This window comes from Myiozetetes cayanensis, unplaced genomic scaffold, assembly GCF_022539395.1.
Source record: "Myiozetetes cayanensis isolate MyiCay16 unplaced genomic scaffold, myiCay2020 scf161, whole genome shotgun sequence".
Lineage (NCBI taxonomy): Eukaryota > Metazoa > Chordata > Aves > Passeriformes > Tyrannidae > Myiozetetes > Myiozetetes cayanensis.
This window is the reverse complement of record NW_026087282.1, coordinates 68368-87500: the sequence shown is the minus strand read 5'-3', so window position 1 is coordinate 87500 and position 19133 is coordinate 68368. Positions and strand designations below refer to the sequence as shown.

At 60.5% G+C, this 19133-nt stretch overlaps 2 protein-coding genes across 2 annotated transcripts; one reads left to right on the top strand and one right to left on the bottom strand.

The window, feature by feature from the left end:
* The first annotated feature begins 479 nt into the window (after positions 1-479).
* Positions 480-6689, top strand: LOC126638118 (clusterin-like). Its single transcript, XM_050311764.1, is given in 7 exon segments — positions 480-954; positions 2361-2474; positions 3188-3218; positions 3220-3349; positions 3351-3419; positions 6233-6414; positions 6518-6689. Coding segments are annotated over 7 exon segments (1008 nt in total). The 3' UTR covers positions 6525-6689.
* A 4878-nt stretch (positions 6690-11567) lies between these two features.
* On the bottom strand, positions 11568-18480 carry LOC126638117 (collagen alpha-5(IV) chain-like). Its single transcript, XM_050311763.1, has 4 exons — positions 18349-18480; positions 16757-17876; positions 15423-15541; positions 11568-11657 (listed from the first exon to the last, which is right to left on the bottom strand). Exons 1-4 carry the CDS (start codon positions 18478-18480, stop codon positions 11568-11570), a joined length of 1461 nt encoding a protein of 486 aa, XP_050167720.1.
* Between the last annotated feature and the right edge of the window lie 653 nt (positions 18481-19133).

Below are 19133 nucleotides of genomic sequence, written 5' to 3'. Positions count from 1 at the left end.
GGGGCAGGTGAGGGGTCCCACAGCTCGCAGGGACACTGGGAATGGGATGGAGTTTGCCTTGACCCTGCTGCCGTTCCCATTATCCAGAGAGTGGGCAGGCGAGGGATCTCCCGTCCCCCCGGGATGTTGGGAATGGGGCTGAGCTCGCCCTGACCCCGCTCCCGTTCCCATGATCCAGAGGGTGAGGGGTCCCCCAGCACACCGGGATGTTGGGAATGGGACAGAGCTCACCCTGACCCCGCTCCCGTTCCCATTATCCAGAGGGTGAGGGGTCCCCCGGGATGTTGGGAATGGGGCGGAGCTCGCCCCGACCCCGCTCCCGTTCCCATTATCCAGAGGGTGAGGGTTTCCCATTATCCAGAGGTGAGGGGTCCCCCAGCACACTGGGATGTTGGGAATGGGGTGCATCTCACCCTGACCCCGCTCCCGTTCCCATTATCCAGAGGGTGGGCAGGTGAGGGATCCCCCGTCCCCCCGGGATGTTGGGAATGGGGCTGAGCTCTCCCCGCCCCCTCTCGTGCCGGCAGCTGGAGGAATTCCTGAACCACTCGTCGCCCTTCTCCATCTGGGTGAACGGGGAGCGCCTGGACTCGCTGCTGGAGCGGGACGAGCGGCAGGAGCGGCAGCTCGAGGACCTGGAGGAGCGCTTCGGGCTGCTGGAGGACGGCATCGACGGCCTCTTCCAGGACAGCTTCCAGCTCCACGGCCGCGCCCTCCCGTTCTTCCAGGCGCCCTTCGGGGGCTTCCGCGAGTCCTTCCGCGACCCCCTCCCCGCGCAGCGCGTGCGGCTCTTCCCGCAGCGCCGCTTTTCCCGGGATCTGCACGCGCCGTTCCTGCGGCACCACCCGCACCGCGGCTTCCAGCACCTCTTCCAGCCGCTGCTGGACATGACCCAGCGCATGCTGGAGGACGCCCGAGGGAGCTGGGAGCGCCCCTGGGGGGATTTGGGGCCGGGTAAGGAGGGGTGAGGTTGGTGGGTGAGATTCCCAGAAATCCAAACACCTCACCCCCGTCCCGGCTCCCTCCTCCTCCTCCTCCTGCCGCTTGTTTGGGTTTGAGGGGATGAGCCTGGGATGGGGTTTGGGAATGGTCTGGGATGGGGTTTGGGGATGGTCTCGGATGGGGTTTGGGGGATGGTCTGGGATGGAGTTTTGGGATTTCTTGGTTGGGATTTTGGGATGTTCTGGGATGGAGTTTTGGGATGTTCTGGGATGGGGTTTGGGGATGGTCTGGGATGGGGTTCGGGATGTTCTGGGATGGAGTTTTGGGATGTTCTGGGATGGGGTTTGGGGATGGTCTGGGATGTTCCAGGCTGGGGTTTTGGGATGTTCTGGGATGGGGTTTTGGGATGTTCTGGGCTGGGGTTTTGGGATGTTCTGGGATGGGGTTTTGGGATGTTCTGGGCTGGTGTTTTGGAATGTTCTGGACTGGGTTGGTAAATTTAGGGTAGGGGTTTTTGGGATGTTCTGGGCTGGGGTTTTTGGGATGTTCTGGGCTGGGATTTTTGGGATGTTTTGGGGTATTCTGGGCTGGGTTGGGATATTTGGGGTTGAGTTTTTTGGGATATTCTGGGCTGGTTTTTGAGAGATATTTAGGAGCTGGGGTTTTAGGATGTTCTGAGATGAGATTTTGGGATTTCTTGAGTTGGGATTTTGGGATGTTCTAGAGATGGAGTTTTAGGATGTTCTGGGATAGGAGGTTTAGGGATGGTCTAGAGATGTTCCAGGCTGGGTTTTAGGGATGTTCTGGGATGAGGTTTTGAGATGTTCTGGGCTGGGGTTTTGGGATGTTCTGGGCTGGCGTTTTTGGGATGTTCTGGGCTGAGATTTGAGGATGTTCTGGGCTGGGATTGGAGATATTTAGAGCTGAGGGTTTAGAGATGTTCTGGGCTGGCGTTTTTGGGATGTTCTGGGCTGGGGTTTGGGGGATGTTCTGGGATGTTCCAAGCTGGGGTTTTGGGATGTTCTGGGATGGGGTTTTGGGATGTTCTGGGCTGGGGTTTTTGGGATGATCTGGGCTGGGGTTTTTGGGGTATTCTGGGATGGGATTTTGGGATGTTCTGGGATGGGGGTTTTGGGATGTTCTGGGATGGGGTTTTGACATGTTCTGGAATGGGGATGCTCTGGGCTGGTGTTTTTGGGATATTCTCCCCCGCCCCCCACCCCAGTCCGGGCTGCCCTCCCGGGAAGGTGTTTGTTTTGGGATCGACGCCGGCTGCAAACGCCGCCCTTGGAGAGCTCAACATTCCATGGGAAAAGGATTTTTATGGCCCCTGGGGGGGGTTGGTTGGGAATAACCCAGGGCTGGGGGGACCCCTCCTCACCCCGAGGGGGTTTTGGGGGGGGTTGGGATTCCCACAGAGTCCCGGAACTTCAGCAACGACCGCATGGTGTGCAAGGAGATCCGCAGGAATTCCGCCGGCTGCCTCAGGATGAGGGACGAGTGCGAGAAGTGCCGGGACATCCTGGCTGTGGGTGAGCCGGGAATGCCGCGGGAATGGGGTGGGATGGGGTAGGAATGCGTGGGAATGGGGTGGGGATGAGAGTGGGAATGGAGAGTGGGATGGGATGGGGTGGGATGGGATGGGGTGGGATGGGATGGGAAGGGATGGGATGGGATGGGATGGGATGGGATGGGATAGGGATGGGATGGGATGGGGTGGGGTGGGATGGGGTGGGATGGGATGGGATGGGATACAGGGATGGGATGGGATGGGATGGGATGGGATGGGATGGGGTGGGATGGGATGGGATGGGATGGATGATGGGATGGGATGGGGATGGGGAATGTTTGGGGGATGAGATAAAGGGAAGGGGGATATGGGGGTGCAGGAACCGGGAGCAGGACGGGTGAATGAGCTGGGATGATGGGGTGGGGGTAGGAATGGGATGGGATGGGATGGGATGGGATGGGATGGGATGGGATGGGATGGGATGGGATGGGATGGATGTGCTGGGATGGGATGGGATGTGTGATGGGATGGATGATGGATGGGATGGATGGGATGGGATGATGACATGGGATGATGGGATGATGGGATGGGATGGGATGCCTCCCCGCTCCTCTGCCCCCTGCCTTCCCAGACTGCGGGCAGGACTCGCTGTCGCAGGGGCTGCGGGATGGGATGGGATGGGATGTGCTGGATACACTCCTCTCTGTGCTGACCCCTGCCCCCCCCTTTTCCCAGACTGCGGGCAGGAGTCGCCGTCGCAGGGGAGCTGCGGAGCAGCTGGAGGACGCGGTGCGGGTGGCCGAGCGCTTCACCCGGCGCTACGACGACCTGCTGGGCGCCCTGGAGGCCGAGCTGCTCAACAGCACCGCGACCCTGCAGCGCCTGAGCCGCCAGTTCTGGCTGGGTCAGCCGCCTGGCCAACCTCACCCGAGCCGGGGACAGCGACACCGCCCTGCGAGTCACCACGGTGAGAGCCAAGGGTGTGTGGGTACAGGGGTGGGGTACAGGGATGGGATACAGGGATGGGATACAGGGATGGGATACAGGGATGGGATACAGGGATGGGATGGGGTGGGATACAGGGATGGGATGGGCAGGGATACAGGGATGGGATACAGGATGGGATACAGGGATGGGATACAGGGATGGGGATACAGGGATGGGATACAGGGATGGGGACAGGGATGGGGTACAGGGATGGGGTGGGATACAGAGATGGATGGATAGGGATGGGATGGGATAGGGATGGGACAGGGATGGGATGGGATGGGATGGGATACAGGGATGGGATACAGGGATGGGATGGGATGGGATGGGATGGGATGGGATGGGATGGGATACAGGGATGGGATGGGATGGGATGGGATGGGATGGGATGGGATGGAATGGGATGGGATACAGGGATGGGATGGGATGGATGGGATACAGGGATGGGGTGGGGTGGGATACAGGGATGGGATGGGATGGATGGGATGGAGGGTGGGGTAGAGTGGGATGGGATGGGAGGGGATGGGATGGGATGGGATGGGAATGAGGTGGGGGCACCGCCGGGGCACGGGGCTGCCACGGCCGCGGGGCTCCGCCCTGCAGCCAGGACACCCGGCGGGGAGCCCCCAAATCCATCCTGATCCACCCAGCTGGGAACCCCAAATCCATCCTGATCCACCCAGCTGGGAACCTAAATCCATCCTGATCCACCTGACAGGGAACCCCAAATCCATCCTGATCCACCCAGCTGAGCCCCAAATCCATCCTGATCCACCCAGCTGGGAACACAAATCCATCCTGATCCACCCAGCCCAACCCTAACCCCAAATCCATCCTGATCCACCTGGCCAGGAAACCCAAATCCATCCTGATCCACCCAGCCCAGCCCTAACCCCAAATCCATCCTGATCCCCCAGCTGGGAAGCCCAATCCATCCTGATTCACCTGTCTAGGAACCCCAAATTCATCCTGATCTACCCACCCGGAAATCCCAAATCCATCCTGATCCACCCAGCCCAACCCTAACCCCAAATCCATCCTGATCCACCCAGCCCAACCCTAACCCCAAATCCATCCTGATCCACCTGGCCAGGAAACCCAAATCCATCCTGATCCACCCAGCCCAACCCTAACCCCAAATCCATCCTGATCCACCCAGCCCAACCCTAACCCCAAATCCATCCTGATCCCCCCAGCTGGGAAGCCCAAATCCATCCTGATTCACCTGTCTAGGAACCCCAAATTCATCCTGATCTACCCACCCGGAAATCCCAAATCCATCCTGATCCACCCAGCCCAACCCTAACCCCAAATCCATCCTGATCCACCCAGCCCAACCCTAACCCCAAATCCATCCTGATCCACCTGGCCAGGAAACCCAAATCCATCCTGATCCACCCAGCCCAACCCTAACCCCAAATCCATCCTGATCCACCCAGCCCAACCCTAACCCCAAATCCATCCTGATCCACCTGGCCAGGAACCCCAAATCCATCCTGATCCACCCAGCTGAGCCCTAAACCCCAAATCTATCCGGGTCCACCCCGCTGGGAACCCAAATCCCTCCTGATCCCCCCAGCTCGGAACCCCAACCCCAAACCCATCCTGATTCACCCAGCTGGGAACCTAAATCCATCCTGATCCACCTGGCCAGGAACCCCAAACCCAAATCCATCCTGATCCACCTGGCCAGGAACCCTGAATCCATCCTGATCCACCCAGCTGGGAACCCCAAATCCATCCTGATCCACCTGGCCAGGAACCCCAAATCCATCCTGATCCACCCACCTGGGAACCCCAAATCCATCCTGATCCACCCAGCTGAGCCCTAACCCCAAATCCATCCTGATCCCCCCAGCTGGGAACCCCAAATCCATCCTGATCCACCTGGCCAGGAACCCCAAACCCAAATCCATCCTGATCCACCTGCCCAGGAACCCGAATTCCATCCTGGATCCCCCCGGTCCGGGGGCTGCAACCCCAAATCCATCCCAATCCCCCCTCCCAAAGCCTGGAACTCCCCAAATCCCCCATCCCAGGATCTGGAACCCCCCAAATCCCCCCCCTCTAGGGCCTGGAACCGCCCAAATCCCCCTCCAGGGCCTGGAACCCCCCCAAATCCCCCCTCCCAAACTCTGGAACTCCCCAAATCCCCCCTCCCAAAGCCTGGAACCCCCTCAAATCCCCCTCCTAAAGCCTGGAACTCCCAAATTCCCCTCCCAAAGCCTGGAACCCCCAAATCCCCCTCCCAAAGCCTGAAACCCCCTCAAATCCCCCACCCAGGATCTGGAACGCCCCTCCCAGAGCCTGGAACCCTCAAATCCCCCTCCAAAGCCTGGAACCCCTCAAATCCCCCTCCCAGAATCTGAAACGCCCCTCCCAAAGCCTGGAACCCCCCAAATCCCCTCCTCCAAAGCCTGGAACCCCCCAAATCCCCCATCCCAGGATCTGGAACCCCTCAATTCCCCCTCCCAAAGCCTGGAACCTCCCAAATCCCCCTCCCAGGGTCTGTAATGCCCCTCCCAGGGCCTGGAACCCCAGTTCGCCCCACCCAAAGCCTGGAACCCCAAATCCCCCTCCCAGGGTCTGAAACCCCCAAATCCCCCTCCCGTGTCCTGTCCCCGTTCCGCCCCCGGCAGGGTCTGGCTCCACCAGAACTGGGTCAGGGGCAGAAAGGGCCGATTGTGCTCCCGCCGGGAACGCCTCCCTCGGGATCCGGGCGCCCCTCCAGGGCTCGGGGGCCCCTCCAGCAGGGAGAGGGGCCATCCCATCCCATTCCCATCCCATTCCCAGGTGCTGTCCAAGGCCCCGAACCCTCTGGACCCCTCTGCTCCCCCGGACACGCAGGTGACGGTGCAGCTGTGGGACTCGGAGCCGCTGGCGCTCACCGTGCCCGGCCACATCCCCTGGGACGATCCCAAATTCATGGAGATCGTGGCCCAGCAGGCGCTCGGGCGCTACAAGGAGAACGCCATGTGAGCCCGGGGAACACCCCCTAAAACCCCCCCAATCCCCCCAAAAAACAACACGGGGAGGGGGTCACAGCGGGCTCATCCCTTCCTTTTGTTAATCCCACAGAGAGTAGCAGGGAGATCCCGATGTTCCGCAGCACATCCAGCCCCATTCCAAGCGGGAATTGTCACCGTTGTTGTGCCCTCCCCACCCCCACCTCTCCCTCTTCCCGCTGCAGGGACCCCCCTTCCCCTGCCGGGGGTCCCGAACAGGCAATAAAGGTAGAGTTGAACCCCTGGATCTGCTTCCCGCAGGTTTTGGGGGCATTCCCGTGGGGAAAAAAAAGGGGGGAAAAAAAAGGGGGGAAAAAAAGGGGGGAAAAAAAGGGGGGAAAAAAAAGCGGCCTGGGGGCCACAAATGGATATTGGAAAATTGGGAGGGGGGATCCAAGGATAGGGGACATCCCAACCCTCCCCCCCAGCGCACACCCAAAGGGAAAATGAGGGAGAGCTGGATCCTTGGATTTTCCTTTCCTGCGGTTTTGGGGACACCCCTGAAGGAGGAAGTGGGGAAAAGCAGCCTGGGGGCCGTCCCGGGTGCTGGGAAAACGGGATGATGATCCCAGGGACAAATCCTGCTGGGAACACCCCAGGGCACAGCCCCCGTCCCTGCTGATCCCCAAATCCCACCGGGAACCCCCCTCACACAGGCACCCACGGAGTGATCCAGGGGCAGATCCACTCTTTTGGGGGGACGCACACTGGGGGTCCCAGCCCCGATCCCATCCCAATCCCACCCCTGATCCCTTGGGAACGGATCCTCAAACCCCACAGGCACCCACGGAGTGATCCAGGGGCAGATCCGGGGATGGATTTGGGATAAGAGGGATCAGCTGTGGGAAAGGGGTGGGATTTGGGATAAGGGGGATCAGCTGTGGGAAAGGGGATGGGAGATGGGATAAGGGGGATCAGGTGTGGGAAAGGGGGTGGATTTGGGATAAGAGGGAGCAGGTGTGGGAAAGGGGTGATGGATTTGGGATAAGGGAGTTGGATAAATGGAATAAGGGGGGTGAGCTGTGGGGGGGGGGAGATGGAAAAGGGGGATCAGGTGTGGGAAAAGGGTGGGATTTGGGATAAGAGGGATCAGCTGTGGGAAAGGGGGTGGGAGATGGGATAAGGGGGATCAGGTGTGGGAAAGGGGTTGGGATTTGGGATAAGGGAGTTGGATAAATGGAATAAGGGGGATCAGCTGTGGGGGGTGGGAGATGGAAAAGGGGGATCAGCTGTGGGAAAGGGGATGGATATGGGATAAGGGGATCAGCTGTGGGAAATGGGAGATGGAAAAGGGGGATCAGCTGTGGGAAAGGGGTTCGAGAGGGGAAAGGGGCTGGGATTTGGGATAAGAGGGATCAGCTGTGGGAAAGGGGTGGGATTTGGGATAAGGGAGTTGGATACATGGAATAAGGGGGATCAGCTGTGGGAAATGGAGGGAGATGGGAAAGGAGGATCAGCTGTGGAAAGGGGATGGGAGAAATGGAATAAGGGGATCAGGTGTGGGAAAGGGGTGATGGATTTGGGATAAGGGGGATCAGCTGTAGGAATATGGGAAAGGGGAAGGGGGAGTTGGGATAAGGAGGATCAACGTGGGAAAGGGGTGGGATTTGGAATAAGAGGGATCAGCTGTGGGAAAGGGGATGGGAGATGGGATAAGGGGGATCAACTGTGGGGGGTGGGAGATGGAAAAGGGGGATCAGCTGTGGGAAAGGGGATGGATTTGGGATAAGGGGGATCAGCTGTGGGAAGGGGGTGATGGAAAAGGGGAATCAGCTGTGGGAAAGGGATGATGGATTTGAAATAAGAGGGATCAGCTGTGGGAAAGGGGATGGGAGATGGGATAAGAGGGATCAGGTGTGGGAAACCTGGGAGAGGGGAAAGGGAGTTGGATAAGGGGGATCAGGTGTGGGAAAGGGGCTGGGAACTGGAATGGGAAGAGGGACTGGAATGTAGGAATGGGGACCCAGCTGTGGGAAAGGGGGGCTGGAATTGGGAATGGGGGATTGGAATTGGGAATGGGGGGATGGAAGTGGGAATGGAGGACTGGAAGTGGGAATGGGGGGCCTGGAAGTGGGAAAGGGGGGTTGGAATTGGGAATGGGGGGCTGGAATTTGGAATGGGGGATGGAATTTGGAATGGGGGTTGGAATTGGGAATGGGGGCTGGATTTGGGAATGGGGGAATCACCTGCAGGAAGGGGTACTGGAATCAGGAGTGGGTTTGGGATTTCGGGAGTGAGGGACAGCTGGAAATGGGATATCCCAAAAATGACCCTGGAGATCCCGGGAATGAGGGACAGCTGGGAATGGGACACCCCAAAGTCACCCTGGATCCGGGAATGAGGGACACTGGAAATGGGACACCCAAAATTACCCCGGATTCAGGAATGGGACACCCCAAAGTCATCCTGAATCCAGGAATGGGGCACCCCATGTCACCAGGATCCGGGAATGGGACATCCCAAAGTCACCCAGGATCTGGGAATGAGGGACACTGGGAATGCAGGGTCCCCCCCGCCCTCCTCCCTGTCCCCCCCCCGAGGATCCCTCAAAAACACATCCCAGACCTTCGTGTGGGATTCCCTTTGTTTGGAATTCCCTTTGTTTGGAATTCCCTTCATGTGGAATTCCCTTCGTGTGGGATTCCCTTTGTTTGGAATTCCCTTCATGTGGAATTCCCTTCGTGTGGGATTCCCTTTGTTTGGAATTCCCTTTGGCTGGAATTCCCTTTGGCTGGAATTCCCTTCGTTTGGGATTCCCTTCGTTTGGAATTCCCTTCGTGTGGAATTCCCTTTGTTTGGAATTCCCTTTGTCTGGAATTCCCTTCGGCTGGGATTCCCTTTGTTTGGAATTCCCTTTGTTTGGAATTCCCTTTCCCGCCCCTTCCCAGCAGCCCCGGGATTATCTGGGAGGAGTCCCCGGTCGGGGCTTCATTTCCCCCCTCCAGGGACCCCCCCGCATTCCCAGGATCCCCCCAAACCCCCCCGGGAATGCCCCCAGCCCCCTCTGGGATCTCCCAGAATTCCCAAACCCGCGGAGCCGGGAGAGCAGGACCCGGCTGGGGGCAGGGCCAGCCCGGCGCATCCCGCTTTCCCACTGATCCAGCGGGAATTTTGGGGTAATCCCAGGCCTTGGTGTCACCTCCGGGCCCCGCCCCCACCCCCGGGCCTGGGTTTTCCCGCCGGGAATGCCGGATCCCGGCTGGATCCTCGGAAGATCCCCGGGAGATCCGCGAGGAGGCACCGGGAGGAGCCGGCCCGGCTGCTCCGGCTTTCCTGGGAAACTCCGGGATTTGGGGATGGGAAGGGACCCAGTTCAGCCTTTCCCTGGATTTTGGGAAGGGGTTCAGGGCAGTTTTTCACTGGATTTTGGGAAGGGGTTCAGGGCAGCTTTTCCCTGGATTTTGGGAAGGGGCTCAGAGCAGCTTTCCCCTGGATTTTGGGATGGGAAGGGACCCAGTTTGGCCTTTCCCTGGATTTTGGGAAGGGGTTCAGTTCAGCCTTTCCCTGGATTTTGGGAAAGGGCTCAGTTTGGCCTTTCCCTGGATTTTGGGAAGGGGCTCAGTTCAGCCTTTCCCTGGATTTTGGGAAGGGGCTCAGGGCAGCTTTTCCCTGGATTTTGGGAAGGGGCTCAGGGCAGCTTTTCCCTGGATTTGGGGCTGGGAGGGGGCTCAGGAGCCTCCAGGGGGATTTTGGGGCACTCCCACAGTCCCCCCATCCCCCACCACCCCGACCCTCTTCCCCCTCCCCACTCTCGCTGGACCCCAAAAATCCCCCCTCAATCCCTGGGGACCCTCCTCCTTCCTTCCCCCAGCAAACCCCCCAAAATGGGACGAGGGCACAGGGACCCCAAAAACCTCAGGGGATTTGGAGGGCATAGAACCCAAAACCTCGGGGGATTTGGGAGGAGCAGAGACCCCAAAACCTCGAGGATTTGTGGGGGCACTGAGACCCTAAAAACCTCGGGGATTTGAGGGGGCATGGGGACCCTAAACGTCGGGGGCCTAGGGGTCCCAGGTGGGATCCTGTCCGGAGGGTCCCAGGTGGGGTTCCGGAGTCCCGAGGGGTCCCATCCTGGGGGTTCCAGGGAAATCCACGGAGGTCCCGTCCCGTGGGGTTCTGGGGATCCCAGGGAAGGGGTTCCATTCCCGTGGGGTTTCCGTGGGGATTCCGGGTTCCCGGGGAAGGGGGGTTTCCATTCCGTGGGTTTCCCGTGGGATTCCGGGGTTCCCGGGGAAGGGGGGTTTCCATTCCCGTGGGTTTCCGTGGGGATTCGGGGTTCCCAGGGGAGGGGTTTCCATTCCCGTGGGGTTCCCGTGGGGGTTCATGGGGAAGGGGGGTCCATTCCGTGGGGTTCCAGTGGGCATTCCGGGGATCCCAGGCCAGGGTGGGGGTTCCATTCCATGGGGTTCCCGTGGGGGTTCTGGGGATCCCGGGGCAGGGAGGTTCCATTCCCGTGGGATTCCCGGGGGTCCCAGGGCTGGGGGGTTTCCATTCCCGTGGGGTTTGCGTGGGGTTCTGTGGGGGTTCAGGGGGTCCCAGGGCAGAGTGGGGTTCCATTCCGTGGGGTTCCCGTGGGGATTCCGGGGTTCCCAGGGAAGGGGGGTCCGTTCCTGTGGGGATTCCGGGGTCCCGGAGGAGGGGGGTTTCCTTCCCGTGGGGTTCCGTGGGGGTTCGGGGTCCCAGGGCAGGGGGTTCCATTCCCGTGGGGTTCCGTGGGGTTCTGGGGTTCCCAGGGGAAGGGGGTCCCGTTCCTGTGGGGTTCCCGTGGGAGTTCTGGGGATCTGGGCAGGGTGGGGGTTCCATTCCCGTGGGTTCCTGTGGGGATTCCAGGGTTCCCAGGGGAGGGGGGTTCCATTCGTGGGGTTCCCGTGGGGATTCTGGGGTCCTAGGGCAGGGGGTTCCATTCCCGGGGTTCCCGTGGAGATCGGGGAGTCCCAGACAGGATCCGTCCGTGAGGGTTCGGGGTCCTAGAGTGGGGTCCCTTCCGTGGGGTCCGGGTGTCCCGGGGAGGATCCTTCCGATTGGATTCCCGTGGGATCGGGATCCGTCCGTTAAGTCCCAGGGAGCGGTATTCCCTTCCGTGGGTTCGTGGGGTTCCCGTGGGTCCACGGCGGGATGGGGTCTCACTTTGCCAGGGTGTTGATGGAGCCGGCGACGGCATCCTGCCCAGGCCACTGGACCGACCACACCGTGGACCACCCTGCCACCACCACCTACTGTGCGGGACACGCCCACCCGTGGAGACACGCCCACCCACGGGGGACACGCCCACCCACGGGAGACACGCCCACCCACGGGGGACACGCCCACCCACGGGGGATGTCCATGGAGACCCCCCCATCCCCCTGGACGCGCCCCCACGGGAATCCCCGCCCACGGGGTCTAGCCACGCCCACAGCGGTGACGTCTTGTGATGACCACGCCCGTTGATCTGCATGGCCACGCCCACCGAGCCACCGCGCTGCGGTCCTAGTGCCGCCCGTGGCCGTGTCCCGCGTGGTCCTGTCCCGGTGTCCCCGCCGTTCTGTCCCCACGATTCTGTCCCTCTGTCCCGCAGCCGCTTGTCCTGGTGATTCCGTCCCTGTGTGGCCTGTCCCCGTGTCCCTGTGTCGCCTGTCCCTGTGTCACCTGTCCCCGTGGTTGTGTCCCCGTGGTTGTGTCCCGGTGCCCCCCGTGCCGGTGTCCCCTGTCCTTGCAGTGCTCTCCCGGTCCCCCCGTGTCCCCCCCGTGTGCCTCCCGTGTCCCCTACGTGTCCTTCTGTGTCTCCGCGTGTCTCTCCCGTGTCCCCTCGTGTCCCCGACGTGTCCTTCTATGTCTTGCCGTGTCCCCCCCGTGCTTCTCCCGTGTCCCTCCATGTCCCCCCCGTCTCCCCTACGTGTCCTTCCGTGTCTTCCCGTGTCCCCTACGTGCTTCTCCTGTGTCCCCTCGTGTCCCCCCCTGTCTCCTCTACGTGTCCTTCTGTGTCTTCCCCGTGTCCCCTAGTGTTTCCTCCTGTGTCCCCCTCATGTCCCCTCACCTGTCCCCCCGTGTCCCCCTGTGTTCTCCCGTGTCCCACTTATGTCCCCTCGTGTCCCCCCATGTCCCCCCGTGTCCCCGCGTGTTCCTCCCGTGTCCCACTCCATGTCCCCCCGTGTCCCCCCTGTATCCTCCAGTGTCCCCTACGTGTCTTTCTGTGTCCCCCTCGTGTCCCCCTGTGTCCCCCTGTGTCCCTCCGTGTCCCTCCGTGTTCCCTGTGTCCCTCCGTGTCCCCCCGTGTTCCCCTGCAGTCCCCCCAGTGTCCCCTCCATGTCCCCCGTGTCCCCTCCGTGTCCCCTCGTGTTCCTCCCTGTGTCCCCCAGTGTCCCCTCCATGTCCCCCCGTGTCCCCTACGTGTCCTTCTCGTGTCCTTTCCGTGTCCCCCCTGTGTCCCAGTGTCCCCCCTCATGTCCCCCCGTGTCCCCCCCGTGTCCCCCCGCGTTCCCGGCAGGTGGCGCCGGCGGAGCGCGACCGGGATAAGGAGTTCCCGGGATAAACCCTTCCTGGGATAAACCGCTCCCGGGATAAACCATTCCTGGGATAAACCCAACCCAGGATAAACCCACCTGGGATAAACCTGCCTGGGATAATCCCGATCCAAGGGGGGGAGGGACAATCCCGATCCAAGGGGGGACAATCCCGATCCAAGGGGGGACAACCCCCATTCAAGGGGGGGACAATCCTGATCCAAGGGGGGGAGGGACAATCCCGATCCAAGAGGGGGAATAATCCTGATCAAGGAGAGTGACAATCCTGATCCAAGGGGGGGGACAATCCTGATCCAAGGGGGACAATCCTGATCCAAGGGTGGGGACAATCCGATCCAAGGGGACAATCCCGATCCAAGGCGGGGACAATCCCGATCCAAGGGAGGGATAATCCTGATCCAAGGGGGGGAGGGACAGTCCTGATCCAAGGAGGGGACAATCCCGATCCAAGGAGGGACAATCCCTATCCAAGGGGGATAATCCTGATCCAAGGGGTCAATCTTGATCCAAGGGGGGACAATCCCGATCCAAGGAGGGACAATCCCGATCCAAGGGAGGGTGATAATCCCGATCCAAGGACGGACAATCCCGATCCAAGGGAGGGACAATCCCGATCCAAGGAGAGGTGGGGGGAGGACAATCCCGATCCAAGGGACAATCCAATTCAAGGAGGGAAAATCCCAATCAAGAAGGAGGGCACAATCCGATCAAGGGGACAATCCCGATCCAGGGAGGACAATCCCGATCCAGGGGGATAATCCTGATCCAAGGGGGGAATAATCCTGATCCAAGGAGGGACAATCCCGATCCAGGAGGGACAATCCCGATCCAGGAGGACAATCCCGATCCGAGGGGGGGATAATCCCGATCCAAGGAGGGGACAAACCAATCAAGGGAGGGAAATCCAATCCAAGAAGGGGACACATTCCTGATCCAAGGAGGGACAATCCCGATCCAAGGAGGACAATCCTGATCCAAGGGTGGGGAATAATCCCCATCCAAGGGGGACAATCCTGATCCAAGGGTGGGGGAATAATCCCGATCCAAGGGGGGACACTGGGGTGGGGTGGAAATGGCCCTGAGGGGACAGAAATGTGACCTTGGGGGTCCCAAAATGTGTCCCCTGGGGGCGTGTGTGATGGGAGAGACCCAAATTTGACCCTGGGGGGGTCCCCAAATGTGTCCCTGGAGGGGGAGGGGGTGTGTGTGTCTCTATAAATTTAATTATAAAGACTGTAATTCTTTGTAATTGATACTGTATATATATTCTGTATGTGTTAAATATGTATTTCATTATAAAGAATTAAATGTATTTCATTATAAAGAATTAAATCGAATCGAATCTCCCAACTAGGAATTCTTTCTTTCTGATTTTTTCCAGAGGATTCTTAATAATTCTTAATTCTTTATAGTCAAATATATATTGAATATATACAGAATATATATATATATTATCGGTTATAAAGAATTAAAGTCCTTATAATTAAATATATATATATTATTAATTATAAAGAATTCAATTAAAATCCCTATTAAGGCATCCTTAAAAAATTCCTTATTAGGGATTTAAATTAATTTTATTAATTTAAAATATATATTCTATATATATATATTTTATATATATATTTTATATATATATATCCTCTCCCATGCCCTGCTCCCCCCCTAGACCCGAGGGAAGGATCCCAGGAGTTCCCGATATTCCAGGGGACCGGGATCATCCTCTCCCATCCCTGTTCCCCGAGGGAAGGATCCCAGGTGTTCCCGATATTCCAGGGGATCAGGATCCCCCTCTCCCATCCCTGTTTTCCCCCAGCCCCGAGGGAACAATTCCCGGTGTTCCCAAGATCTCAGCAGACCGGGATCATCCTCTCCCAGCCCCGAGGGAAGGATCCCAGGTGTTCCCAGGATCCCAGGGGACCAGGATCATTCTCTCCCAGCCCCGAGGGAGGAATCCCAGGTGTTCCCGATATCCCAGCGGACCGGGATCATCCTCTCCCAGCCCCCAGGGAACAATCCCAGGTGTTCCCGATCTCCCAGAGGACCAGGATCATCCTCTCCCATCCCTGCTCCCCGAGAGAACAATCCCAGGTGTTCCCGATATCCCAGGGGATCGGATCCCCCTCCCCCGTGGCCGCTCCCGCAGGGAAGGATCCCAGGTGTTCCCAGAGGATCGGGATCCCCCTCATCACCTCCTGCCCCGAGGGAACAATTCCCGGTGTTCCCAAGGTCCCAGCAGACCGGGATCCTCTCCTCCCATCCCTGCTCCCCCTCCAGCCCCCAGGGAAGGATCCCAGGTGTTCCCAGAGGATCGGGATCCCCCTCGTCCCCTCCTGCCCCGAGGGAACAATCCCAGGTGTTCCCAGGATCTCAGCAGACCGGGATCCTCTCCTCCCATCCCGCTCCCCCTCCACCCCCGAGGGAAAGATCCCAGGTGTTCCCAGGATCCCAGGTGTTCCCAATATCCCAGCGGACCGGGATCATCCTCTCCCAGCCCCTAAGGAAGGATCCCAGGTGTTCCCAGGACCCCAGGGGACCAGGATCATCCTCTCCCATCCCCGAGGGAGGAATCCCAGGTGTTCCCAGGATCCCAGGTGTTCCCAGGATCCCAGGAGACCGGGATCATCCTCTCCCAGCCCCCAGAGAACAATCCCAGGAGTTCCCGATATCCCAGGGGACCGGGATCCCCCTCTCCCATCCCTGTTCCCCCTCCACCCCCGAGGGAACGATCCCAGGTGTTCCCGATATCCCAGGGGACCGGATTCCCCTCTCCCATCCCCGAGGGAACAATCCCAGGTGTTCCTGGTATCCCAGGTGTTCCCAGGATCCCCCTCTCCCAGCCCCGAGGGAACGATCCCAGGTGTTCCCGATATCCCAGCGGACCGGGATCATCCTCTCCCAGCCCCCAGGGAACAATCCCAGGTGTTCCCGATCTCCCAGAGGACTGGGATCCTCCTCTCCTATCTCTGTTCCCCGAGAGAACAATCCCAGGTGTTCCCAGGATCCCAGGGGACCGGATCCCCCTCTCCCAGCCCCAAAGGAAGGATCCCAGGATCCCAGGGGAGCGGATCCCCCTCTCCCTCGGCTGCTCCCAGTACCACAGGGAAGAATCTCAGGTGTTCCCAGGATCCCAGGGGACCGGGATCATCCTCTCCCATCACCGAGGGAGGAATCCCAGGTGTTCCTGATATCCCAGGGGACCGGATCCTCCTCTCCCAGCCCCGAGGGAAGGATCCCAGGTGTTCCCAGGATCCCAGGTGTTCCCGATATCCCAGCGGACCGGATCCTCCTCTCCCAGCCCCGAGGGAAGGATCCCAGGTGTTCCCAGGATCCCAGCGGACCGGGATCCTCCTCTCCCATCCCTGCTCCCCCTCCACCCCCGAGGGAACGATCCCAGGTGTTCCCGATATCCCAGGGGATCGGATCCCCCTCCCCCGTGGCCGCTCCCGCAGGGAAGGATCCCAGGTGTTCCCAGAGGATCGGGATCCCCCTCATCCCCTCCTGCCCCGAGGGAACAATCCCAAGTGTTCCCAGGATCCCAGCGGACCGGTATCATCCTCTCCCAGCCCCGAGGGAACGATCCCAAGTGTTCCCAAGATCCCAGCAGACCGGGATCATCCTCTCCCATCCCTGCTCCCCCTCCACCCCCGAGGGAAGGATCCCAGGTGTTCCCGATATCCCAGCGGACCGGGATCCTCCTCTCCCAGCCCCGAGGGAAGGATCCCAGGTGTTCCCAGGATCCCAGGTGTTCCCAAGATCCCCCTCTCCCATCCCCGAGGGAAGGATCCCAGGTGTTCCCAGGATCCCAGGTGTTCCCGATATCCCAGGGATCGGATCCCCCTCTCCCGCTCCCGCAGGGAAGGATCCGAGGCGGTGCCGAGAACCAGGGAATCCTTTCTCTGTCCCATCCTTTATTTCTCCCGGCGCTCCCAGAACCTGGGAATCCTTCCCGGTGTGTGGGGTGGGCACGATCCCCTCGGAGCAGGAGGGAATTCCCGCCCTGCAGACGGGGATCATTTCCATGGATAAACCGGTGCGGGGTTGGGATGAACTCCCCGTCTGGGATCGGGTACCTCGGGAGGTCCCTCCTTGTGTGTTTGTGTCCCCCCCTCGGGGTTTTGGGGTGAAAAATCCCGTTTTGAGGTGGAAAAGGAGGGAGGTTTTGCTCCCCTCGTGCGGTGCTGGGGGTGGGTTTGCTCCCCCCGGGATGCGCTGCGGGAATTCCGGGATCATCCCGGTGCTGGGGAGAGAGGGGGGAAGGGGTGTGGAGGAGAAGGGTGCAGAGGTGTTGTAATGTCCCGATTTGTCCCCAAAATACCTCCCTGAGGGGAACAATTCCATCCCCAAGGGCTTGGGGAGGGAGAAAAAGGGGATCCCGAGGGGTGATGTCCCAGATTGTCCCCCAGAATTCCTCCCTGAGGGGAACAATTCCATCCCCCAAGGGCTTGGGGAGGGTGAAAATGGGGATCCCGGGGGATGATGTCCCAGACTGTCCCCCAGAATTCCTCCCTGAGGGGAACAATCCCATCCCACAGCGAGGATGGAGGTGGGGATCCCAAGGAATGATTGGGATTGGCCCCCAGAATTCCTCCCTGAGGGGAACAGCTCCGTCCCCGGAGCCTTGGGGAGGGTGAAATGGGGATCCCGAGGGGTGATATCCCGGATTGTCCCCCAGAATTCCTCCCTGAGGATGAGAAGGGGGTCCCAGAGGTCCCCCCCGGGTTCCTCCTGCCCGATCCCGAGGACTCCCCGCTCTGCCCACCTGAAAAAGGGGTTAAACCCCCCCAAAATTCCGGCCAGGGCAGGGGTTTGGGCGCGGCCTTCGGGACTGCGGGCTCGTTCTGCGGGCACGGCATTCCCGAGGATCCCGAGGGCGCATCCACTCTGCTTCCCGCGGCATTCCCGAGGATCCCGAGGGCACATCCATCCCTGCTTCCCGCGGCATTCCCGAGGATCCCGAGGGCACATCCACCCTCTGCTTCCCGCGGCGTTCCCGAGGATCCCGAGGGTACGTCCATGCCCTGCTTCCCACGGTATTCCCGAGAAGTGGGATGGAACATCCAATCCTGCTTCGCAGCGTTGAGGATCGAGGACGTCATGCCCTGCTTCCGCGGCATTCCCGTGGCATTCCCGAGGATCCCGAGGGCACATCCATGCCCTGCTTCCCGCGGCATTCCTGAGGATCCCGAGGGCACATCCATCCTTGCTTGCCTCCCGCGGCGCATCCATCCCTGCAGGGCATTCCGCGAGGGCACATCCATCCCCTGCTTCCCACGGCATTCCCGAGGATCCCGAGGGCACATCCATGCCCTGCTTCCCGCGGCATTCCCGAGGAGCGGGATGGGACATCGACCCTCTGCTTCCCGCGGCGTTCCCGAGGATCCCGAGGGTGCATCCATGCCCTGCTTCCCGCGGCATTCCCGAGGATCCCGAGGGCACATCCACGCCCTGCTTCCCGCGGCATTCCCGAGGATCCCGAGGGCACATCCATCCCCTGCTTCCCACGGCATTCCCGAGGATCCCGAGGGTACATCCATGCCCTGCTTCCCGCGGCATTCCCGAGGATCCCCAGGACGCAGCGGGCAGGACCCGCGTGGGGGTCGTTCCCACGGCGGTGGGGGTCGTTCCCACGGCGGTGGGGGCCCCGGGTGTCCCACCCCACGGTGGGTTTGTGGGTGGGTTTGTGTGTTTCTGTGATCAAACCCTCTCCCACCTCTCCGAGTTTCACATTTTGGGGGGGGGGGCGTTTTTGGCGAAAAACCACCGGAACGAAAACAGCTTTAAATTAACCCAGAAACAGCTCCCGCAGTCCCGAGGAGCGCGCGGGGAGGGGGTGGGGGGTGGGAATGTGGGGTGGGGGGTCCCTGCCCAGCCCCCGGCCAAGATAAACCCTCGGTCCGTGGGGGGTCTGGGGTCGCTCCGAGGGGTCAGGGTCCCACCCAAGCCCCCTGCCAAGTGGAACCCTCGGTCCGCGGGGTCTGGGGGTGCTCCGAGGGGTCGGGGTCCCACCCAAGCCCCCTGCCAAGATAAACCCTGGGTCCGCGGGATCTGGGGGTGCCTCGAGGGGTCGGGATCCCCCCCAAGCCCCTGGTCAAGATAAACCCTCGGTCCGGGGGGTCTGGGGTGCCTTGAGAGGTCGGGATCCTTGAGGGGTCGGGATCTCCCCCAAGCCCCCTGCCAAGTGGA

Excerpts from the sequence above, each read along its gene's own strand:
- LOC126638117 (XM_050311763.1), bottom strand. The coding sequence starts at position 18,480 with ATGTACCCTCGGGATCCTCGGGAATGCCGTGGGAAGCAGGGGATGGAT. Across the intron at positions 15,542-16,756 it reads CCCTGGGATATCGGGAACAC|CTGGGATCCTGGGAACACCT; the intron begins CTGGGATCCTGG and ends TCCTGGGAACAC. Across the intron at positions 11,658-15,422 it reads GCTGGGAGAGGATGATCCCG|GTGGTGGTGGCAGGGTGGTC; the intron begins GTCCGCTGGGAT and ends CCCGCACAGTAG.